Source organism: Nannospalax galili, unplaced genomic scaffold (genome assembly GCF_000622305.1).
Source record: "Nannospalax galili isolate Female #2095 unplaced genomic scaffold, S.galili_v1.0 scaffold1217, whole genome shotgun sequence".
NCBI lineage: Eukaryota > Metazoa > Chordata > Mammalia > Rodentia > Spalacidae > Nannospalax > Nannospalax galili.
In genome coordinates this window covers 116,232-138,322 of record NW_008339068.1, presented here as the reverse complement: position 1 = coordinate 138,322, position 22,091 = coordinate 116,232, and the positions used below count along the sequence as shown (strand labels likewise).

The 22,091-nt window shown below is 43.9% G+C and overlaps 1 protein-coding gene across 1 annotated transcript; it reads right to left on the bottom strand.

Moving 5' to 3' along the window:
- Nucleotides 1–1,743: 1,743 nt before the first annotated feature.
- Nucleotides 1,744–6,964, bottom strand: LOC103734733 (GTPase IMAP family member 1-like). The gene is given in 2 exon segments (XM_029563917.1): nucleotides 1,744–2,495; nucleotides 2,498–6,964. Coding segments are annotated over 2 exon segments (963 nt in total). The 5' UTR covers nucleotides 2,709–6,964.
- Nucleotides 6,965–22,091: the final 15,127 nt, after the last annotated feature.

Here is a 22,091-nt window from a genome sequence, read left to right as displayed (position 1 = left end):
TCGGCGATGGCCTGCCTGTGCTTCCCAAGTGCTAAGATTACAGGTGACTCCCATACCTGTCTGGTTTTTAATGTGGATTCCGGGGAATCTAAACTCTCACTTCTGGGGCAAGTACTTTATCCAATAAATAATCCAATCTCCTCAGTCCTAATATTGACATATATATTTCAAGGAAAATCTTAGTTTCGTTTATACCCTGGTCTCTGAGCTAGGATAGAGGGGCCAGGCTCTGAAACACAAGCCCATAGGCCATTCCACACATCTGCTTGTAGTCTTCACTGAGCACCTCATCATCTCCCTAGTGATGCCCCAAACAGGGCATTCCATTCACATTCTTTTGACCTAAGTACATTTCTGTGTGCTGCAGGCTACACAAGAACCTAAAAACTGTAATATATTTTAAACAAATGCAAGACAATAAAAAACAAACCAGACAGAAACAAACAAAATAAATAAGAAACATTGGAGGGCCTGTGTGGATGCGTATTCTAAAATAATGAAAGAGAAACAGGACCTTGGCCCAGGTAGGAAACAACAGTTGGCTCTCAGCAGCACAAACTTGGAAGCAAGCTCCTTTGGTCCTACATGCCCAGGCACCCCCTTTCCTCACTCTGATGCTGGCCCCTTCTTGTTGTCCCCTCAGATCATGGAAGGTGCTTCCTTGGCTCAGACCCTTCTCTGAGCACAGCAGGGCTGCAGAAGAGGCTAAAGGTCTGAATTGAGAGTTGATTTCTCCAGCCATGCTTTGCAGAGTTCAACTCCTGGCAATAATCACAGAGATCTGAAGCTGCGTTACCATAGTACACGCCTGGGCAGTCCTGGAGCCTCGTGTAGCCACAGGTGCGTGTAGCATCATGTTCATGCACACAAACGTCCTTCCCAAGGTGAAGCTGGTGGGAAACTTTGGGCAACTGTGCACAGCCCCTTCCTCACCCCCCTGATTGGAAGAGTGGCTTATTTCTACATCTGTATTTCCTAACTAGGCACTGGCTCATTTAAACAAGGCTGCCCTCGAAGAGTTCTAATCACACCCAGAAGCCAAGAGAAGGAAATTCTATAGTTTGCTTTGAAGAACTGCTTGGCACCCAATTTCCTAGTCCTATTGGTCATTCAGGAGCTGGCCCATCTTATAAAACCTGATGCTACAGTAGTACCAACCTGGGCTCAGGTGTCTCCAGTTATTATTACTCTATATACCTGACCCACTTCTTTGTGATTAGTGAAGACCTTGATACAAATCCATCATACGCATTGTAAAACATATGTAAAAATGCATTGTTTGAAACTCTGAAAAACCACATTGAATATTTTACATCTTATGGTTCCAGCATTCTATTTTATTTTGCAAAGACAGGAACAATTGTATTTACAAAAAATATAGTGCAAACCACTATTTTCAGTATATTTACATTTACTTATTTTTAGCAGACCATCTACTAATAAACAGATGTATCAGACGTGAACACCAATACTGACATCTTTTTCACTGAATATCATAAATGTCTGTGAGGGAAGTGAAGGAACACGCCTATCCATGTATAAGAAGTACAAGGTTATTTAGAAAGTCAGTCTAGATGAAAAGGAAAATGTTGAAAGTAAAAATGCTTGTTTTAACCTGTTGTTTCACTGTTTTTCAAGAGAGGAATGAGCTATGGAGATTGGTTGGTGAAAATATCTTAAAAATGAAGATAGACACTTTTATTTTAAAATTTTGCCTGGATAAGGTTAAAAGATAAGACTCAATCATGTAAAAATGAATTTTGAGTATGTGTAAGGTACCCCTACCCCAGTTCCCCTTGGTTGTGCCCGCGCAGTAAGTATTCGGTTCTTTTCTTCCCCAGCAATTACAGTATCTAAGACCTGAGTCATATGTCGTTCCCATCGCCCACTGCCTGGGGCAGACGTCTGTTGGTAGATCAGGAGGACCACACCTAGGAAGATTGTCACGCTCCATCTCCAACCCATCCTATGGAATTTCTGCCATTTCCACAGCCTTGCTAGCAGCCGGATACAGCGGGGCCTCCGGATGTGCTCTGCCAACTTCTCTGCCACCCTTCGAGGCCGCTCCTTGGGGTTCGCGCCCCACAGGACCCGCACCAGCTCATACACCTCGTTGGTGTAGTGCGCACCCCGGTGCTCCCTCACCAGGCGCACCACCAAGCCCAGCAGCTGCTCCACCTGCTCCTGCTCCGCCCCGGTGGCGCGGTTGTCCAGGCCACACACGCGGCCCCCGCACTCGGCCACCAGCTCCCGCAGCGCCTGGTTCTCCGTGTAGCGCACGTAATCCTGCAGAGAGTCGTCGCCCAGGTCCTCCTTCCGCGTGAAGACCACGATGGTTCGCGCCATCACGTCGTCCCCGAACATCTGCTTCACCCTGCGGAGCGCCTCGTGGTCCTGGGCGGTGTAGCGGCCCAGCTGGGTGACCAGGAGCAGCGCGTGCGGCCCGGGCGCCGACAGCAGGTAGCAGCGGGCTCTCTCCAAGCACCCGGGGTCCATCTGTGAATCTCGGGGCTGAAGATGTCTGGGGTGTCCACGTGCCACTTGGCACACCTCCGTCTGGCAGCAGCACAGGTTGTGGTCACAGAAGTGGTTCCAAGTTTGGAGAGGAAGCGCGGCTGGCCCAGGATGCTGTTGCCTGTGGCACTTTTGCCGACCCCTGTCCTCCCTACCAGGACCAGCCTCAGCTGGGGCTCCTGCCAGGACCGCATGTTCTCCTCTGGACCTGAGGGCAAAATATTGCAAACTTAATGTCAGCGAAATCAACTTTCCTTTGGGAATACCGTGTTCTCAGGTTTGTTGACATGCTAAGAACAAAAGTGAAGAACAGGTAGTCCAATCGCCCTCCTCCCGGTGTGAACCAGATCTTCCCTCCGCACTGGGCTCTGAGCTCTGGCTTCCTCCAGGTCTTTCCCTTCTGCATTTGTGGAGTCCCTGCGCACCCGCAGGCACTCCTTGCAGAGGGTTTCAGAAAGTGCTCTTTTTAACTTTGGCATCTGCACAGCGTCTGGTCATGTGCACACAGACTGGCCTGTTTCCTATTTGACTCTCATGTTCCCCCAAATACTATCCATGCAGGATGGGGAGACAATACTTCTGGGTCAGAGCAGGAGATCTCAGTCCCAGACACTGGGGTTGAATTATAGCCCACCTCGTGCTTCTTGTATAAACTCAGGGTAATGCCCAGTATAAATGTTAAATGTCTTCTGCAAAAGTGGAGATAATGTGGGGTTGTTTGTCCTGTGATTATTGAGGGGTTAGACCAGAACTGACCCCTTCCTCCTGTCCTTACCCTCTTCTGTGCCCAAGGTGTGTTCCCTAAAGAGAATCCCCATGTACCCTGCATCCTTGTTCTAACACAGATGACCTGGTGATCAGATTTGCCAATCTCTATATCCAGAGTAGGTTCAGGACCCAGGAAAGCAGGTCCCAGGCTCCTGCTGTTTCATCCCAGGCACTTCCCTCTGCTCTGTGCAGCCCCGCCCCCTTTCCCTGAGCTCAAGGACAGGGGCCAAGATGCATTGCAGGGAAGGCCTCTTACTGCAGGCTCTTTCCTCATCTCTTGCCATCCTCCGTCCTCCCATGCTTCCCTGGAAGAGCTGCAAACACGATTTCTTCAGTCATGTCTTCCTTCCTGCAAATGAACATAACCACCTGCAAATCAGGCAAAGTCCAAAGAAGGTGGAGCAGGATGGTGACAGGTGACAGGGAGTGGCTTCTACCTGAGAGCTGAACTTGTAGGTGTGTGATCTGAGGGGAGGGGCAGGTGGAAGGGACAAGGCAGGCATTTGTCCATTGTACAGTTGTGCAAATCCTTCTAGGGCTAACACCTGGATTTTCAAGAATGACATCAGAAAGACAGCATCCTGACCTGTGGTTGGAACTACACTGTGGGAGCCCTGGATGTGCTTGGATTTGTCTTTTTAGGGGCTCCAAGGGAAATGGATTAAGGGAAGGTTTGCCATCTATTCCATGAGATCAGTATCTACAGATGTAAATTTTCTCCAAGAATTTCTAGTCAGTGACTTATACTACAGACAGAAAAATTTCCCAGGAGATCCAACAGTCAAAAGAGACAGGCAAACCCTGAGAACTGAAAAATTATTCAACAGCTTTGAGAGAACTTAGAGACAATAAGCGATATGGAAGCTAGCATCCTTTTTGGAAACTGGAAAACAGGTATTTCTGAGCCAGTCTGGGGTCATTCAAGTAAAGCTCTTGGCTCATCTAGACAGATTTGGATACCATCAGTGTTGGAGGGACTGATGCTTCCCTTCCACTGCTCAAGTTGTCCCCAAATCTGAGTCTTTTGTAAGTAATGTGATCATGTCTGATTCCAATGTTATTCAGTACAATTGAGCCCTCTCTGACAGGTGTGCCTGACTCTGGGAATCACAGTCTCCCTCCAGTCTGCTGCCCCAGTCTCATTTCCAGCTCACCCCACTCAGCCAGATATGGCACAGAAGGCACATTCAGGGCCTCTCCAACCCTCTCTGGGCTTTCTCTCCTGTGACTGTTTCTGAGTGCTTCTCTGTGCTCCCCCACCATTTCAGATCCTACCTCTTCATACTCCTGCCCAGGCTGCTCCAGGTGACATGATCCCTCCTCTGAGCACTCCACACACCAAAAAAGGGAAGTTGGCTGAAAAGCCTGTCTGGCTGGGGAACTTTGGAAATGAGTTCTGCTACTGTTCTACCCAAAGTTATTTGGTTCTGCGAGAGGTCCCTTGCAGGTGCCCCAAAGCCTTCAGCAGAGTGTACCCCATGGTCCTGTATCTTGAGCTATTTTATGTATAGAAATCACCAAACTTACACAACTGACACCAGATCAGAAATAAGGAAACAGACGCAATATTTAGAACAAGAATTTAGTGGAAGCTCAAAGTCCTTGTCAGAGGAAAATGAGAACGTGTGCTGCAGGGAATCCTTGGATGGGGGATGGAGAGACTTGGGAGGAAGATTATCAGCAGTTGCAGCCAAGGGTCACAGCCTCTCTATCACACATCTAGATAGTCTAGATAACCCAGGAGCTTGGCTGGAAGAGAGCAGAGGCAGTGGAATTCACAGGTGCCAAGACATCAGGAATTAAAAAATAGTATAGTTACCAGAACAAGCAAAACACATGGGATCCAGGATCTGAGATCTCTAAGGGACCTGAAAATCTTTCTAGTACAAAGATTTTCCAAACTGAGGCCCTGAGAATTATCTAGCATACATTTAAAAGAGCTCATGGTTCATAAATTCGTCCTTTTTCCAGCTGTCCTTTTTGGGTTGGATGGTGTTTTTTGGTTTGTGGTTGTGTTTCACTTTGGTTTTGGTTTGAGACAGGCTTGGGTCAATGTAGACTGGCCCTGGCCCTCCTTACTCTGCCTCTCCTTGTATTGCAGTCATACACCACCTCTCTCCATTATTAATCTGTATATTTAGCAAACACTCCCCACACTGTGATCCAATGGAGTCTGTCCATGGAGCTGAGATTGAGAATCTTGCCTTAGTCCTCTCCCCTGCCCCTTCTACAGATGAGAAAATTCAGACAGATTGGCGCCCACAGGGTGCTGTGCTGCTTGGTGTGGAGAGTACATCAAAGACCACACAGTTGCCCTTCAATGTCTCCCCAGGAAACCCACCTTGCTTAGGGCTGAGGAGGCTGTAGCTACAGGAAATTCTTACTTCATCATTTGGTCTGAGGTCAGACTCACTTATACCTCCCCAGAAGTTCCTTCCATTTTTGCTGGGTGTGCATTTGGGGAGTGTTGACTGCCTTGCCCAATGTGATTTTCTCTGAAGTACTTCTAGCAATCTTCTTTCTACCTGAAGGGAGCAGGCAAAGAGAAAGGTCCTATCCTCTTTAGGAATGCCTGATCCCCACTGACTCGGAAACTTGGAAACCTTTAAAATCCCAGAAATCTGAAGTTATTCCTTCTCTGTTCCCCCTCTTCTAGAAGCAGCTGCTCCTTAGCAAGCTTTGCTTATTCAACACCGGCCAGTGCTGAATTCTTTCTGCTGCTTAGAGCTGTCTGTCACTCCCTGGCACAGACTCACTTTCATGAGACAGGCTTTTGAGGGGCTCAGAGAAGCTCTCACCTCCTGCTTTCCTTCCTGCTGTGAGTGCAGGAGGCTCCTTCTTCCCAGCATACATGGGAAGTCATCCAGCCTTCAGTGCTAAGTTCAGGAGGCTTGGGGCCAGCCTGATGGTGAGGACTTGAAAGTACAGAAACCCTCACCAGGTGGAGGGTGGTGAGCAGGTTTTCTCCACTATAAAACCTACCCCTGCTTAGGACAAAGATCATTGTAACACTGACATCTTGACTCTACTCTGAATAGAACAGCTTAGGTCTTTGAGACCTGTCTTTTCCTCTAGCCCCGATCACCCATCTTACCTCCAGGTACCTTTTGTTTTTTTAGCTACTTTCCTGTAACATGGTCCCCAAGAACACTCTTTCCTGGCTGATCACTGTGTGGGTGCTGCCTCCAGTGTGGGCCTGCCAGGCTCATCACACAGTCTCACTGTTTGAAGCCCTTCAGTGATCACACATAGAACAGAAGGTAAAGAAGGACTCCCGGTGGATGGAAATCTCTACACCCTGAAGCTTAGTCTAGTGATCTGTGTAGGCACCTGTTTCTCCTCTTGGGAGAATCATGAGAGGGATGAGTAGAGTGGCTGTGTGGGAGGGAAGCCTGCCCAGGAGGCGATGCTAGTGACTCTGGGTTTTATTAGCTCACTAGCCAGCTGGGTGGACTTGCCTCATTCAGTCAGACTTTCTGGAGTTGACTGCTGCTGTGTAATTCGGGGGTTTATTGAAACTCAGGCTAATAGGCTGTGCTCTGACTTTCATATATCCTTGTTAGTACATTATCTTTAGGGAAGATTCCAGACTCCCCCTGCTCTTCCTACTCTCCCAAACTATTATTACTACAGTACATTTCTTTCTTTTTTTAAAAAACTTCCCAGGCAGTAAGTTTTTTAAAAAAATTATTATTTTATTTTATGTGTATGAGTGTATTACCTGCATGTGTGTAAGTGCACCCACGTTGTGCAATGTCTGCAAGGAGGCATTGGATCCCCTGGAACTCTGGAGTTACGGATGGTTGTTAGCTTCCATGTGGGTGCTGGGATTCGAACCTGGGTCCTCTGTAAGAGCAGCCATGCTCTTAACCACTGAGACATCTCTCTAGAAGTGTCTTGCTGTTTGTGTTATTACAGTAGATGGAATCCCACTGAAATGGGCCGACAGCCCATGGAAAACTCACGATGTAGAGACCTGAAAGTTCAGTGCCTTGCCACAATAGGAGGAAGATCACCCCACATCTACCCCCGCCCCAAGGCTCAGAGACTTTTGTGGAAGAGGTTGGCAGAAAGAGTGTAAGTGGGGGAGGAAGGGGTGGAGTGTTAACCGGAAGTGTCTTCCAACCACTATGCCAGCAAGCTATGGTCACACCTACTTCCTATGCTCATCATGGAGTCCAGGAGAGAATCAGTCACCGCTTCTGTCCAATCAGTTGACTTTAGCTGCATGTGGGGAAGGGGCTAAGGATATGTAAGCCGAGAATGCCAGGAGGCCCCTCTCTCACCTTTTTCTGCGGTTGTCAGGAAGTCACAGGATCTATATTTGAGTGGACTTTCCAGTGCGGCCATAAATGGGGGGAGGGTGTGCATCCACCCTTCTGTAAATAAACCCCCACCCTATGCTCTGTTAAAAAAAAAGAAAATGATAGGTGTTTGAAAAGACAGATGAGAGGGATCTGACTAAACCACAAGTGGATGGACTTGTACTGGGGAATGTCTGGGGATGGTGACTTGACACAGTGGGCCTTAACACCCAGGACAGAATGGGTGGGGGGGCACTCTTGGAGGGTGCTGGTGGAGATGGGGCTATAATGATGATTCAGATTGTTTGAGATATTCTGTATGAAATACAACAAAATTTTAAAAAACAAATAAAAAGAGTCCCATCCAGTGTACACACTCTGTAGTCTCTTACTCTAAAACTTGGCCAGCTGTGGCCTTCTGTGTACATCCCACTGTTGTATAAAGAAGCTTCACTGGTGAGAGTGAGGGATGCATCCGTTTTCTCTCTACCCCTTGTTCTGCCATGTTCCATGAGCCTTAGGTGTAGAGGTTCAACTGGAGATGTGTCACTGTCAGTGAGCACTTGGCATCTCTTAGACACGTACTCGCTGTGTCTGACCGGTTCTGGAATTCTGAAGTAACCTCCATCGGTTGCAAAAATAAGCTTCTTTGGTGAGTGGTGTGCGGTGTGCTTGTCAGAGTCCTGGCTGGGCAGGTCTGTCCAGCTGATCTGGGAGCCAGGGAAGATGTGTGGGGCTACTGTCTGAGTAGGGGCTTAGCGATCTACGGTAGGGCGCTTAGCTAGTCTGGGTTAGGAAGGAAGTCCGAGGATCTGAGGCAGAGAAATTGGAACTTGCCTGGGTCCAAGGCTGGCTGGGGACAGGGTAGGGGTGGGCAAGAGGAACTCCAAAGTGTTTTGTAGGCAGTTGTAAATAGGATTATTTCCCCAATTTCTTTCTGAGCATGCTTATCAGTATACAGGAAAATAATGAATTTTGTATCTTAAGTTTGTATTCTGTCAGTTTGCTGGTTCATTTGTCCTAAGTGTTCATTTGTCCTAAGTGTTTTCTGGTGGAATCTTCAGGGTCTCTCATATGCAAAATTTTATTATTTTCAAATAAGGCCAGTTTGACCTCTATCTTTCCTGTTTATCTTTATCTCCTTCTCTTGTAATAGCTGTAGTTAGTTTTCAAGCAACAGTTGAATAAGGATGAGAAAGTTTTGGTTTTTTATTATATATGTATATTTTTACTTTTTAGAAGAAGCATTTTATTATCGCTTTAACATGCTCAATAACAGTTTCCAGAGCAAAGATAGATCACTTTCAAATGTGGCTATAAAATTTTTAGGTTCATTGTTGAATTAATACAGTTATACAATATTGTACTCAGTATAAACCCTGTAAGACATAAAATTGAATTTTTAACCTTTAACAAGATCTCCATTTCATTTTAAAATATACTGTTTCTTACTTTTTTGGTTTTTTTTTAAGACAAAGTCTCTCTGTAGTCTCAGCTGACCTGGAACTCACTATGTAGACCAGGCTGGCCTCAATCTCACAGGATCCGACTGCTTCTGCCTCTAGAGTTCTGGGATTAAAGGCCTATGCCACCACTCCTGGCCTTGTTTGGATTGTTACAGAAATCCCTTTAGCTTTCCCACTGAGTGTCATTGGTTGAGTGTCACGTAACCAGAGGCTTCATATCCATGGGCTTTATTAAATGTTGCCGTGTGTTCCTTTTATTTGTAGCCTCTTTAGGACTTCTGTCATGAAAAGACGCTGGGTTTCGTCAAAAGCACTTTCAGTGTCTATTGAGATGATCGTGTAATTTCTGTCCTTGAGTCCATTTAGTTGGTGTAGTACATTTCTTGATTTGTGCATGTCGAACCTTCCATGCATCTCTGCAGTGAGGCCAGTATGAACACGGTGAACTTTTTTTTTTGATTATTTAAAAATATTATTCATTGATGTACTTTGTGTTTTAATTTTTATTCTATATCTTTAAAAATATTTTATTGAATTTTTGTGCAGCTCACACATCTTAATCATATTTAGACCCAATCCTTATCTACACCCCCAGTTCCCCTCCACTGGATTTCATGCACTCTGTCATATATGTTCAGGCCTATTGCGTCAAGATTGTGTCCCCAGACGTTTCTCAGTGTGAGTTAGGTCAGCTTGTCGCATCACTCCCTTAAAGAGTACCAACTCTCCTTCACCCAGCAGTCATCAGCTGACAATAGTTCCTTGGCTATCCATGCTTCTGGAAACTTGCCCATATGAACTTACAACAATGGTGCATCATGCACAAGACCCATGAAAACTCGAACCAGACAGAAACCCAGGACAGAACTGGCGAGTGGTCTTTTTGACATGTTCTTGAATTTGGTTTTGTCATATCACCTTTGTTCTTTCATCAGTGTTCACTGTATTCAAGAGGAGCTAAGTTGTAGTAGGGTTTTGGTGTCTTTTCTCCCAGTTAGACTGTAGTAGTTATCTATCTTAGTAGTAAGAGCATCTGCCTGTGTGTTCAGGGCACCAGGCTCAATCCCTAGTACTCACTTGAGAAAGAAGACTGTCTGCAAAAACAGTCACCATCAAAGGGTGATCCCACCATGCAACACAGTGATGAGCAAATGGAAGACAATCCGCTCCACCTTGCCAATCACGGTAGGAGGTAAAGGAACTCTGGTCCTCTCCTGAACACTAGGATGTTAGCTACTGTGGGTATGAGTGGAAAGGGAGAAAGCAGCAAGACTAGGGGTTAGTATTGTGTTGAAAGAGGGGAAAAACGAGAAAAGTAATTAAGGGTGGGAGAGATACGGCAGAGGTAGAGGAGGACATGGCCGTTCTGGACGAAGGTGGACTGAAAAGAGACATTAAAAACATGCAATCAAGATGACCTGGAACAGTCTCTGATCTCAGGAGGCTGAGGTATGGAGACCCCCGAACCCAGGCCCTCCTGAGCTTTTCCTGGGCATCAAGATGCCATTCACACCTCTGGGCAGTTCTCTGTGAGTTCAGGTCACTCAGCTAGTCACATCAGTGGGTGGTCCTTTATGGGTTAAGTCTCCCAAGAGTTCATGTTTTAGATCCATTCTGCTGTGTGGATCCATTCTGAGTGTGGGTTTTTATAATGTAGCATGACTGGTCCTTCTCAGTATCCAGCTTTCTGTGTCACTGGTACCATGCTCTTATATTGTGTGCGCTTCCATGATTATGCCATGAGCTGCTTTCCTCATCACTATGCCAAAATACCCGGCAGAAGCAACTTGAGAGAGGAAGGAAGCTTTGTGGTTCATGGTCCCGGAGGGAACTGTGCATCATGGAAGGGAAGGCATGATGGCTGCTGTACACTGTAGACATGTAGGGTTCTTCATGTCTTAACAGTGGAGGGAAGCAGGGAGCTAGGCTGGAAGCAGAGACAGGAATAATATTCAAGAAAAGCTCTCCACCAACTGAGCTACATCCCCAAGAATGTTTTCTACAACATGAAGCAATATTGATAAACTTATAGCTAAATAACTTACAATATTGTCTTACATCCTTGTAAAAATCTGATCAATTTTTACTTCCATTGAATTATGATATCTATGACCCATCCTTTGAAGTTGGATTAGGTTTGTATTTGCCTTGAAATATCCAGAATGGCTGAAGCAGCACCACATTGTCTGAAGTTCAGATCAGGCAGTGCCATCCACTCTCTCCTTGTGCTCTTTGCATCCCTGCCCTTGGAATGTGACTTATTTATGTTAGAAGTAACCCCAGTTGTTAATGGAGAGTCAAGTCTGAAAGGGCCCGGGAGAAACAGTTTCTCTCCATACATGCACAGACCGCCTCCTAAAACCAGGTGTGTATGATTTCCCCCACATTGTCCAAATCTGCAACACTGACTGAGTACCTGACACCTCAACCTGACTCTCACATTGTGAACTTGAGTTACTGTCAGATCCCATGTTAAAGGGCTGAGCCCCACAAGACTGTTCCTACTTCAGGTGCTAATTTGAAGTCCAGGCTTCTCCTAATACAAACTTGTTGTAATTGAGGGGTCCTATTATCCTCAGTTAGACTCTGTAAGATTCTATAATGGGAATCTGAACTCAGAGAAACATTTAATTTACCCCAATTTGTTTATTATAAGGAATTCAGCAATGAGAATAGCTCGATGGAAAAGATGAATAGCACAAGACACATGTGGGAGCAGAGCCTCCACGCTTAATCAGGGTGGGCCCCTTTCCCAGCACAGGGCTACCTTTACCAACCCAGAACATCAAAACTCTTCTTCAAGGTTGCTCTTTTAAATAGACTTGTACCTGCCGCATAAACCTTATCAGAAGCTGGTAGATAAAGTCAAAACTTTCAGACTTCTAGAATTTTCTGCTTACCACCTCCACCATCATGCTGTGTAGATATCTCACCCTAATAAACCTCATTCCTTCACATTAACTGTATGATAAAAATGTTCATTACCAGTAATAAAAGATATCACATTGGATATTCCTAAGGTTATAGGTTCTGTGACATGATCTGTGAATAAAGAGAAAACAAATATACCCTTCATATCACAAGGTCTGAGGTTCCCGGCTTGCTATTCTGGCTGAATTTCCAACTTAACAACAATGCAAGTGAGACAGCATGATTATGGCTTTTCAGTTGCCCCTTGAACCCATTCATGTGAAGCTTCAAATTACAAATTACATAACCTATTGTCACTGAATTCTGTCCAAATGGTAGATTTGTGAAAAAAAGAAATGATGTTGATGTTTGCTGACACTAAATTTTTGGCAGTGTGCTAAATAATGAGTTAATGGAATAAACGGTGTTTCTAACTCATTACACTCAGTCCTTGCAGAGCCTCATTCTGCATGCCTCCTATTAAATGCAGCGCAATTAAGAAGGTATGAAATGGAGCTGGGCATGGTGGGGCATGCCTTTAATCCCAGCATTCAGAAGGCAGAGGCAGGTGGAGAACTCTGTGAGTTCAGACTGGTCTACATAGTGAGCTCCAGGACAGCTAGGGCTAGAGGGAGACCCTGTCTCCAAAAGACCAAAAAAAAAAAAAAAAAAGGTATGAAATGGGACAATCAGGAAATAATACCTTATATGTGTTTTTCAGGCTCCAGAGAAACTCAAACCAGAAATCTTGAACATGTTATGTTTATACTAATGGTAATATATATTATTTCCATTATTGTAGTTCATGTCTGTGATAGGCTAGATTATTTACAATGAATAGCTCTGTTGAGAGTCTGCCTGTTGATGGTATCATGACAGAGGGCCATGTGTGGAAGAAGTCATGGGATATTCCAAGTCCTTTATAACAACCCATTCTTGTGGGAACTCACTGACTCCAATGGAGTCTGCATTAATCCTTTTCAAGAATGCTGCCTCATGAACTAAGTATGTTCCTGTAGGCCTTCCTCAAAGATTCCAGTAGTCAGCATCACTACAACGGGATGAAGAATCTCACATGTGAGTCAGTGGGACACTGAATCCCCATTCAAGCCATATCAGGACGTATGCTTATTTTAAGTATTCTAGGTGTAACCTGAAAGTATTTTTAAGCAGCAAATACCTTCCACAGTCTGCCAACAAGTTTCAGTCTCCATCTTTTCTTGTTATACTCTGCCTCCAGCCCTGTGTGAGCAGGAGCTCTGTAAAAGTGTTCTTTTTTCCCCTGGGGTGGAGACACGGCTCAGTGGCTAAGAGCACTGACTGCTTTTGCAGAGGAGCTGGGTTTGATTCCCAGCACCCACATGGCAGCTATGAACCATCCTTAACTCCAGTTGCAGGGGAATCTGATACCCTCTTCTGACCTCTGTGGCATTGCACGACATGGGTGCACTCATGTTTTTTTTAAAAGTGTTCTTTTTTTCCGTCCTGATCCTGATGCACATCTATCTCCTTCCAGGATTTATATTTGGGGCAGACAATGACAGCATCTGGGTGAGGGCTGGTGAGAGTCCATGGTTATTGGGTCATGCAGAGCCACCACCAACCTCTGATATACCTCCATGCAATCACTCATTACTCCAAAATTACACTTTCTGAAATGGTTACATAGTTCTTGGTGATCTGTTTATTACCATTATTTTGATTCTGTATTTCAGTTTGTAAGTTTCTATGAGTGTCCCTTCAAGCATTCTCTCTTTCCTGGCTGCAGTCCACCCATGAGCCCACTAGAGGCTTGCTTTATTTTGTTTGTAGTGTCTTTGTTTTTCCTCTTTTAGTTTTACCTTTAAAAAATTACCTATTTTATGTGTATGAGTATCTTGCCTGCATGTATGTAAGTGGCCCCGTGTTGGGCGGTGCCCACAGAGACCAGAAGAGGACTTCGGATCTCCTGGAACTGGAATTAAGCTGGTTGTTAGCTGACATGTGGGTGCTGGGAACTGGACCTGGGTTCTCTGCTAGAGCAGCTCGTGCTCTTAACTGCTGAGCCATTTCTCCAAGCCCCTGCCTTTGGCTTTAATATTCACCTTCGATCCTTTCTTCACCTGTCTATTATCTTTGCTTATATCTCCAGGCCTTTCTTGAATACTGTGTACTTTTTCCATAGAACTCCTAACATATTGATCAGGTAACTTTAAGTTATGTGCCTGTTGCTAAAGTTCCTTCGGGGAGGTGTGAACAATGTCTGGGCACCTCCTCCTTTGGTCCCTATGACAAACAGAGGTCCAAGTTCTCCACACTTCAGTTTGGGAACCAGAGAGTTTATTAGGTTTACTTACAGAACAGTGGGTGAGAGTTTACTTACAGGAGTGTGGGTGCTCTTCACCAAGGCAGCTGTAGTGGTTTGAATGAAAAAGTCCCCCATAGGTTTCAAGTATTTGGACATTTTATCCCCAGTTGACGGCGCTGTTTTGGGAGGTCTTAGAAGGTGTGGCTATCCTGGAGGAAGCATGTCACTGGGGGTGGGCTTAGAGAGCTCTTAAGCCTTGCTGGATCTCCAGTTGCTCTCTTGCTTCCTGTGCCTGCTTGAACATGTGAAAGATTAGCTTCTGCTCCTCCTCCAGCCACCTCTGCCACCATGCTTCCCAGCCATGATTGACTGTAATTCCCCTGAAACCGTAAGCGCAAATAAACTCTTCCTTCTGCAAGTTGCTCTGGTCAGTGTTTCTATCACAGCAACAGAAAAGTGACTGATATAGCAGCACTGGAAAGCCTCCGTTCAGGTGTCGATCATGACTTCGCAGCAGCTGTACAGGATGGTGAGAGACTCCCTGCAGTTTCCTCTGCTTACGTACCCTTAGTCCCTCCCCCTGTAACTAGGGCTGACTGCTTGGGAGGTGTGGCTGACTCTTGTGGAGGGTCAATAGTCAACAGTTTTTGATGGTCCTAAGCAAGTGGGTACAACCAATCTTGGGAAGAAGGCATCTGTCCATGCTTGCTGGTCAGAGGACAGTCCTGTGCAACTGTGCCTTACAGCTCTACAGTCTGTGCTGCAGTTAAGCCTGATTCTGAGGCTTGCTTTGTCGCATTACAGTTTTCTTGTACTCCCCCCATTTAAAAAAAAAGCATTTTAGTGAATATAGACACAATATCACACTATACCTTTTAATAGGACCTGAGGCATAACTTTTACTAAAAGATTCTGTGTTCATTTGGCTAAAAATTGCACTTCCTAAAAGGCCTGCTGTGCTTTAGAGGCCAGAAGGTTCAGTTTCCTCTTGTGTGTATATTCTGTTCCCTGCTATCTTAAGTTTCTATAAAGACTGCTCCAGGCCAAGTGTGGCCCCTTCTCATCTCACTCAACTCGTGTTTTTAATCATCTCTCTCTTCTGTGTTCCTGCTCTTTTGGAAGTATTTTGGTTAGTTCAACACCTTATCCCTTTTCACTACTGGTGTGAAGATCTAGTACCAATCTCTGTCTTAAGAAAAGCATCTGTTCACAAGGATTTTGAATAAATATTATGTTAAGAAGGAGCACTATGATATGGTATTGAGACAAAAGCAAACAAATAAATTCATGGACTGCACTTAAGTATTAGTCGACAGGCCCACTTATGGATGTTTATGAAGATGATAAATATCCACAGTTTCTTAAATAACCCTGCATCATTAGTTACAGTGAGGGTAACCGACTGTTAGGACGTCCATAAATAAATTCCATGGTGGTATTACATCCCCAAAGAAGTATAACTTGACCATCTACTTGGATGCTGCTGTGGTTTAGATCTGGCTTAAATGTGTCCCCCAAGTTTCCTGTACTGAGAGTTTAGTCCTTAGTGTGATGATGTTAAGAGCTGTGGGGACTTAAGAGGCAGGGCCTCCTGGGAGGTTTGAAAGTCTTTGAGGACCTGTCCTCAGCAGGTTTTAAAGTAGATCTCAGAGCCTGAGATTGGAGTTGTTATAGAAAGAAAAGCCTGGCTCCTCCCCTAGTCAGCCCTCTCCATGTGACCTTTCCCACCTCCACACACTTCCACCACTGTGATGTCACCTGCTGTCAGGCTGTCACCAGAGGGGAGGCCATGCAAGGGCCATGTCCTTGAGCTTCTGCTGATGAGTCCAAACCTCTATTTTCCTTATAAATTACATAGTTTCAAATATTTCACAGTGTCAACAGAAAATGGAAAGATACAGATACCAAAAGGGTAAACGACAAAATTCGACAACCATCTGATTATCTTAAAATCTCTTGAAAGTATAAGACACATTTATCTGTCTCAAACTTCAAATCCAGAATTATATTTATTTTGGAATAAGACAATGTTTCCGAGCAAATTTGTGTGAAGAAAACATGTAGGTGTTTACTATTTACTCTGCAGTCTACAGGAGATGAACCCTGCAACTATGTAACACAACATAAAAATTATAAAGCTGAATATAGAATTATTATTATGTGGGAATAACATGAGCCTGTATCTAGGAAAATGAAGAGAAAAAAACTGATAAACTAATGTCTTAAGAGACTTCAGTAATGTAATTTGCCTATAAATTATTAGCATGGAATCTAACCAATAAGCCACAACTCATGATATATAAAGCAACAGAAAGGGTAAGCCGAACAAAGGTAAGTGTGTACAAATGTACAAAATTTATAAAAGAAAACTGAAAAGTGGGAATCATACAGCGTACCAGTGTCTTGCACCTGCTGCTTCACCCCCTGAAAGCTGAGGCCCTTGTCTGCATTATAATATTATAATATATAATATATCATAACACACAACACTAGATGGTGCATTCCTGCTGCTGAATCTTGGCCCATTGCTGAGTGTCCAAGTCGTTAGGCTGTACTGATAAGGCCTTTGGGCTGTTTGCAGCACACTGCAATTGATTGCAGTTTAATGAGTATGCTAATGCAAATTCTATAGGCACTCTCTTTGGCCGAGTACAATTTCTGGTGTGCATACCTAGTGGAATGGCTGGAAGCTGGCTGTGTGCGTCCTTTCATCAACAGAGTAAGGCTTTCCAAAGTAGTCCCACCAATTTACTTTCCATCAAGAATTCTATGAGAACTTCTTTGCAGTTTATCATTAGAAGGCTCTTAAGAGAATTCAGTAATGTGATTTGCTTATATAATCTTGCACAATTAAAAAATTTATCCTGCCAGGCATGGTGGCACATGCTTTTAATTCCAGAACTTGGGAGGCAGAGGCAGGTGGATCTTTGTGAGTTCAAGACCAGCCTGGTCTACATAGTGAGTTCCAGGACAGCTGGGGCTACAAGGAAACCCTGTCTCAAAAAGACCAAAAAAATTTATCCTTAGTCTGGGGGCTGAAGAGATGGCTCAGAGGTTAAGAACACTGACTGTTCTTGCAGAAGACCTGGGTTTGAATCTCAGCCATATGGCAGCTAACAACTATCCATAACTCCAGTTCCAGGGGATCTGACAGCCTCTTCTGTCCTCCATGGGCATTGGATGACATGGGTGCACTTACATACATGCAGGCAATACACACATACACATTAGATGAAAATAATAAAATATTTAAAAAATTTATCCTTAGTCATTTTATTTTTTCTTTGATTTAGACATCATGAGTTTTATATGAGTAAGGTTATATTGCATGTTAGTGAATTGAAGTTTTATTTAATTTTTACCAAGCATTATTGCCAGAAACGAGCAAACCAAGTGGGCCAGGCCTCTCCTGATGAACCATAAGCCACCAGAAGAATAATCAAGGATAAGAACTTCAGCTTGAAATTTCTATAGTAGGGCCAGCGTAGGATCATGTTAAATTGTGCCCTTTACAAAGGGCGCAGGTTTAAGGCGAGTCAATTTACACTATAACTTTCATGAATGTTCTTGGAGGGGCAGAAATACATACTCATGCCTCCCCTATACCCATGCTCCCTTACTGCTGGTTCCTTTCTGCCTCCCACTAACTGTCTCTGCCTTTCTGTCATATATATGTCACTACCCCCCCTTTCTTCCCTTCATCCTTAAGATCCCTTCTTTCTCACTCATATCCCCTTTCCAGGTTCTAAACACGCTCCCACATCTATATCCTCCATAGCAACCCCACACCCCCCCAATTTAAATCTAAGTGCTGTACCGTGAGGGAAAACGTGACGCCCCAATCCTGGTTTACTTCACTGAACATAATGAATTTATTTTATCCACTTTTCCTTTAGATGTCATGAGTTCACCTTTCTTATGGATGAATGAAATTCCATTCTATGCAGTAGATTGGCCACATTTTCATTATTCATTCACCAAGGTGGCCATCTTGGCTGGTTCCATTTCTTAAGTATTGTGAGTACCGCAGCAATAAACACTGATGAGCAAGGATGTCTGTGTAAGAATCAGAGTCCTGAGCAAGGATGTCTGTGTAAGAATCAGAGTCCTTTGCATATACGCTCAGGAGCAGTGCAGCTAGGCCTCCATTAGCTCTATTTTTAGTGTTTTGTTTTAGTTTTTTGAGAAATTTCCACAGTGGTCAATTATATTAAAGACAAGCGTTGCTACGACAGACCCCATGGATGTCCAGAGACTATCGGATAATAGTTGAAAAGCTGATATTTGAAAAATTGGAAAATCTGGAAGAAACGGAGAAGTTTCTAAACACATAGGACCTGACAAAATTAAATAAAAATAAATGAACCATTTAACAAACTCATAACAAGAACAGTATTGCAGCATTAATTAAAAGTCTCCCAGAAGAAAAGTCCAGGACCATGTAGATTCACTGCTAAATTTTATAAAATTTTAAAGGAAGAACTAAGAGCAGTAGCTGTGTATTATATATAAAGGCCTTTGTCTTCACTTCTTAAAAATACATTGTTCAAAGTCTTAGCTAAAGCAGTAATGAAAGACAAGAAAAGGAAAGGAATGCTAACAGGAAGGTCAAACTATCCCTAATTTTAAACGCTATGATCCTATACTAAAAGGCACAAAATCTACAAAAACAAATAAACAAAAACCTCTTGTATCTGATAAACACCTTCAACAAAGCAGCAGGATATAAAATAATTATATAGAACTCTGAACAGGCTCAAGGGGCTGAACTCACACCAAGGGACTTCTGGATACACAAGTTGACTCAATAGGCCTTAATGTATATGACATACTGCATGGGATCTTGTGAACAGATCATGGGGGTGCAGGCAGGGGAGGGAGTCTAAATATGATTAAGATATATTGTATGAAAGCCACAAAATTAAAAAAATACATAGAAAACTTAAAAGATTTTCTATATGCCAATGTTGAACATGTTGAGGAAGAAATTTTGAAACAGAGTATCATTCACAGTACCTTAAAATATGTAGGAATAAACAAGACCAAATATATGAAAGATTTCTGTAGTGTAAATTTTAAGGTAATGAAAAAAGAAATCGAAGACATGAGACAATGCAAAGCTTTCCCGTGCTCGTAGATTGGCATAACTGATTTTGTGGATGTGGCTACATTATTGAAAACAATCTACAGATTCAACACAATTCCCATCAAAATTCCAATGATATCATCTTTTAGGAAAGAATCATAAAATTCACAAGGAGGCACAAAAGATTGACTAGCCAAAGTCATCCCAAACAGAAAGAGCAAAGCTGGAGGTGTCAAAATCGCTAGTCTCCAGTGACACGACACAGCCATAGCAATAAAAACATCATGATGCTGGAACAGAAACAGTTACTAGACCCATGTAGATCAAAGACTCTAATGAAAAATTGGATACCTGAAAATTTGGGTGCCTGAAACTGCTAGAAGAAAATGTGGAAAATATTTCAAAATATAAGTTTAGGCCAGAATAAGGGGCTGGAGAGATGGTTCAGTGGTTAAGAACACTGACTGCTCTTGCAGAGGATCTGGGTTTGATTCCTAGCACCCACATGGAGGTTAACAACTGCCTGTAACTCCAGTTCCAGGGGATCGGATGCCTTCTTCTGACCTCTGCGGACATTGCATGGCACAGGTGCACTTATACACATACAGGCAATACAATCATACACAGTAAAAATAAAATAAATAAGATATTAAAAGAAGAACATCCTGAATAGAACCCAAATAGTATAGGAAATAGCCCCAGGAATTGACAAGTAGGATTAAGTGACATTAGAAATCTTATGTAGACGCAAGCAGATAAGCAACATTCCTCCCTAGTCGCTGCTTCAGTTCCTACCTCCAGGCTCCTTCCTGCCTGACTTCCCTCAAAGATGGACTGCCTTGCAAGTGTAAGATGAAATAAACCCTTTCCTCTCACTTTCCAAAAGAAAGATTATGTGAAGGAAATTATCAACAGAATGAACAGATAGCATATGGAAGTGGAGAAAGTCTTTTCTATGTAAACTTCAGAAAGGGGGATAATATCTAGAATACACAAAGAAGTTAAAAAAGATAAACACACATACATATGCACATACAAATGAACCTACCCATCAACAAAAATGAACTTACCCATCAACAAATGGGTCAAGGAACTGAATAGACAATTCTCACAGGGTTGGAGCTTTGTAGCTCCTGAGGGCGGGGAAGGGAAGAGGTTTGGATGATGTCAGCGAAGGTTGAGGAAACAACCTGGAAGTATATGGATTGAACACAGATTAGATATTTTAAAATGTAATTTAGGGGAGAGTTCAGTGGCTCTTAGAAACAAGGGACCACGAGTTTTCATCTGACTTGCGGGACTCATCCATTCCTGAGGGGCTGAGCATTTGTAAGTGGAGGTGTTGTGATTTTTCACTGGGAGAAGCAGTCCCTGGTTATGGCATGCAGCCTCGGAGGCAGAATCTGGCTGGGTGCCCAATGCAGGGAAGTGGCCACACAGTGAACGTTAGTGCCTGGCTGGGGGAGAGGGGTAGAATGCAGCGGGAATAGGAAGGTTTTACAGAGAAAGTTGCCAGTTGCTTTCCAACCACGTGGAGAAAGAGGTTTCTCAGGAGATTGTTTAGGAACAGGACTTGGAAAGCAGCATATGATTGGCAGAGAGGAAGGTGGTTTTTAGCAGAGAGGAAGGCAGCTTTTAAGGAAGAAAAAGCCTCTGATATACAGACACAACAACACAACACAACACAACACAACAAAGGAGTCTTTAACCACTTGCCTTTGTACTGTGTGAAGTTACCTAGGTCTGCAAGAATTTTAACCATGCTCAAACCACTGAGATTGTGGTCAGACAGTGCTAGGTTGCTAGGTTGATTGGTACCCCTAATGGGACCTGGTGAGTCAAGGAAGTGCACAGGAACAGGGAGCAAGCACCCTCAAACTCCTTGATTTCTGCCAGACATGTATCCACTGTCAAACCCAATAAACGGAGGCCAGATTGTGTACTCCCTAAACAGGCTGTCTTAGAAAAATGGAAATCTGATCCAACTTTGAGGTGAAGGCATCTGAATTAATATTGAGTTTTACTGGGTGCAGAGATGACAATTGTCTTCAAGCCTTTAGAAACTTGCGAGATGAGAACAGAGGGTGGTGTTGGGTGAGAGAAGTGACGGCAAGGGTTTAAAGGTTGCCAAGGACGATCTGTTTCAGTGGTGCTGCCATCTGAGTCAGGACACCATTATGAAAGGTTCTGCGTTTGGGACTCAAGGGGGATGCTGAAGCAGATTGTCTGGGTAAGAGATTTATTAGAATAATTACTAATGCCAAGGACAGACAGACAGACAACAAGGTGGTGGGGATTATTTTTTTAAGGCAAGTTCAGACCCATAGGGCAGATTAGAGGTTCATTCTTACAGGTTTCAAAGGAAGGAGGAGCTTTTGTGCCATGTGGTTGATGAGTAGGTCACAGGAACGCAGCAGCAGGAGGAGTAGGGGCGCTGCATTCTGGGGAAAGAACGTGTGACCCTGAAGATGTGGAGGAAGAGGAGGAGGGGCACATCCCGTTAACGTGTACCATGCACACTCCCACACAGGTCTCTCTCTCTCTCTCTCTCTCTCTCTCTCTCTCTCCTCTCTCTCCTCTCCCCCTTCTCTGTTGTCATATTCCACAGTATGGTCTGATTACATAGTTGAAGTTTCAGAGCCCTTACAGAATTCACAAAAATTTTGGATCTTTATCCTTAACCTGTTCCGTTCATGCTTATTTGAATTTACAGTTCTTAAACACACAAAGTGACCAGCAATTGGTATGTATGTGAA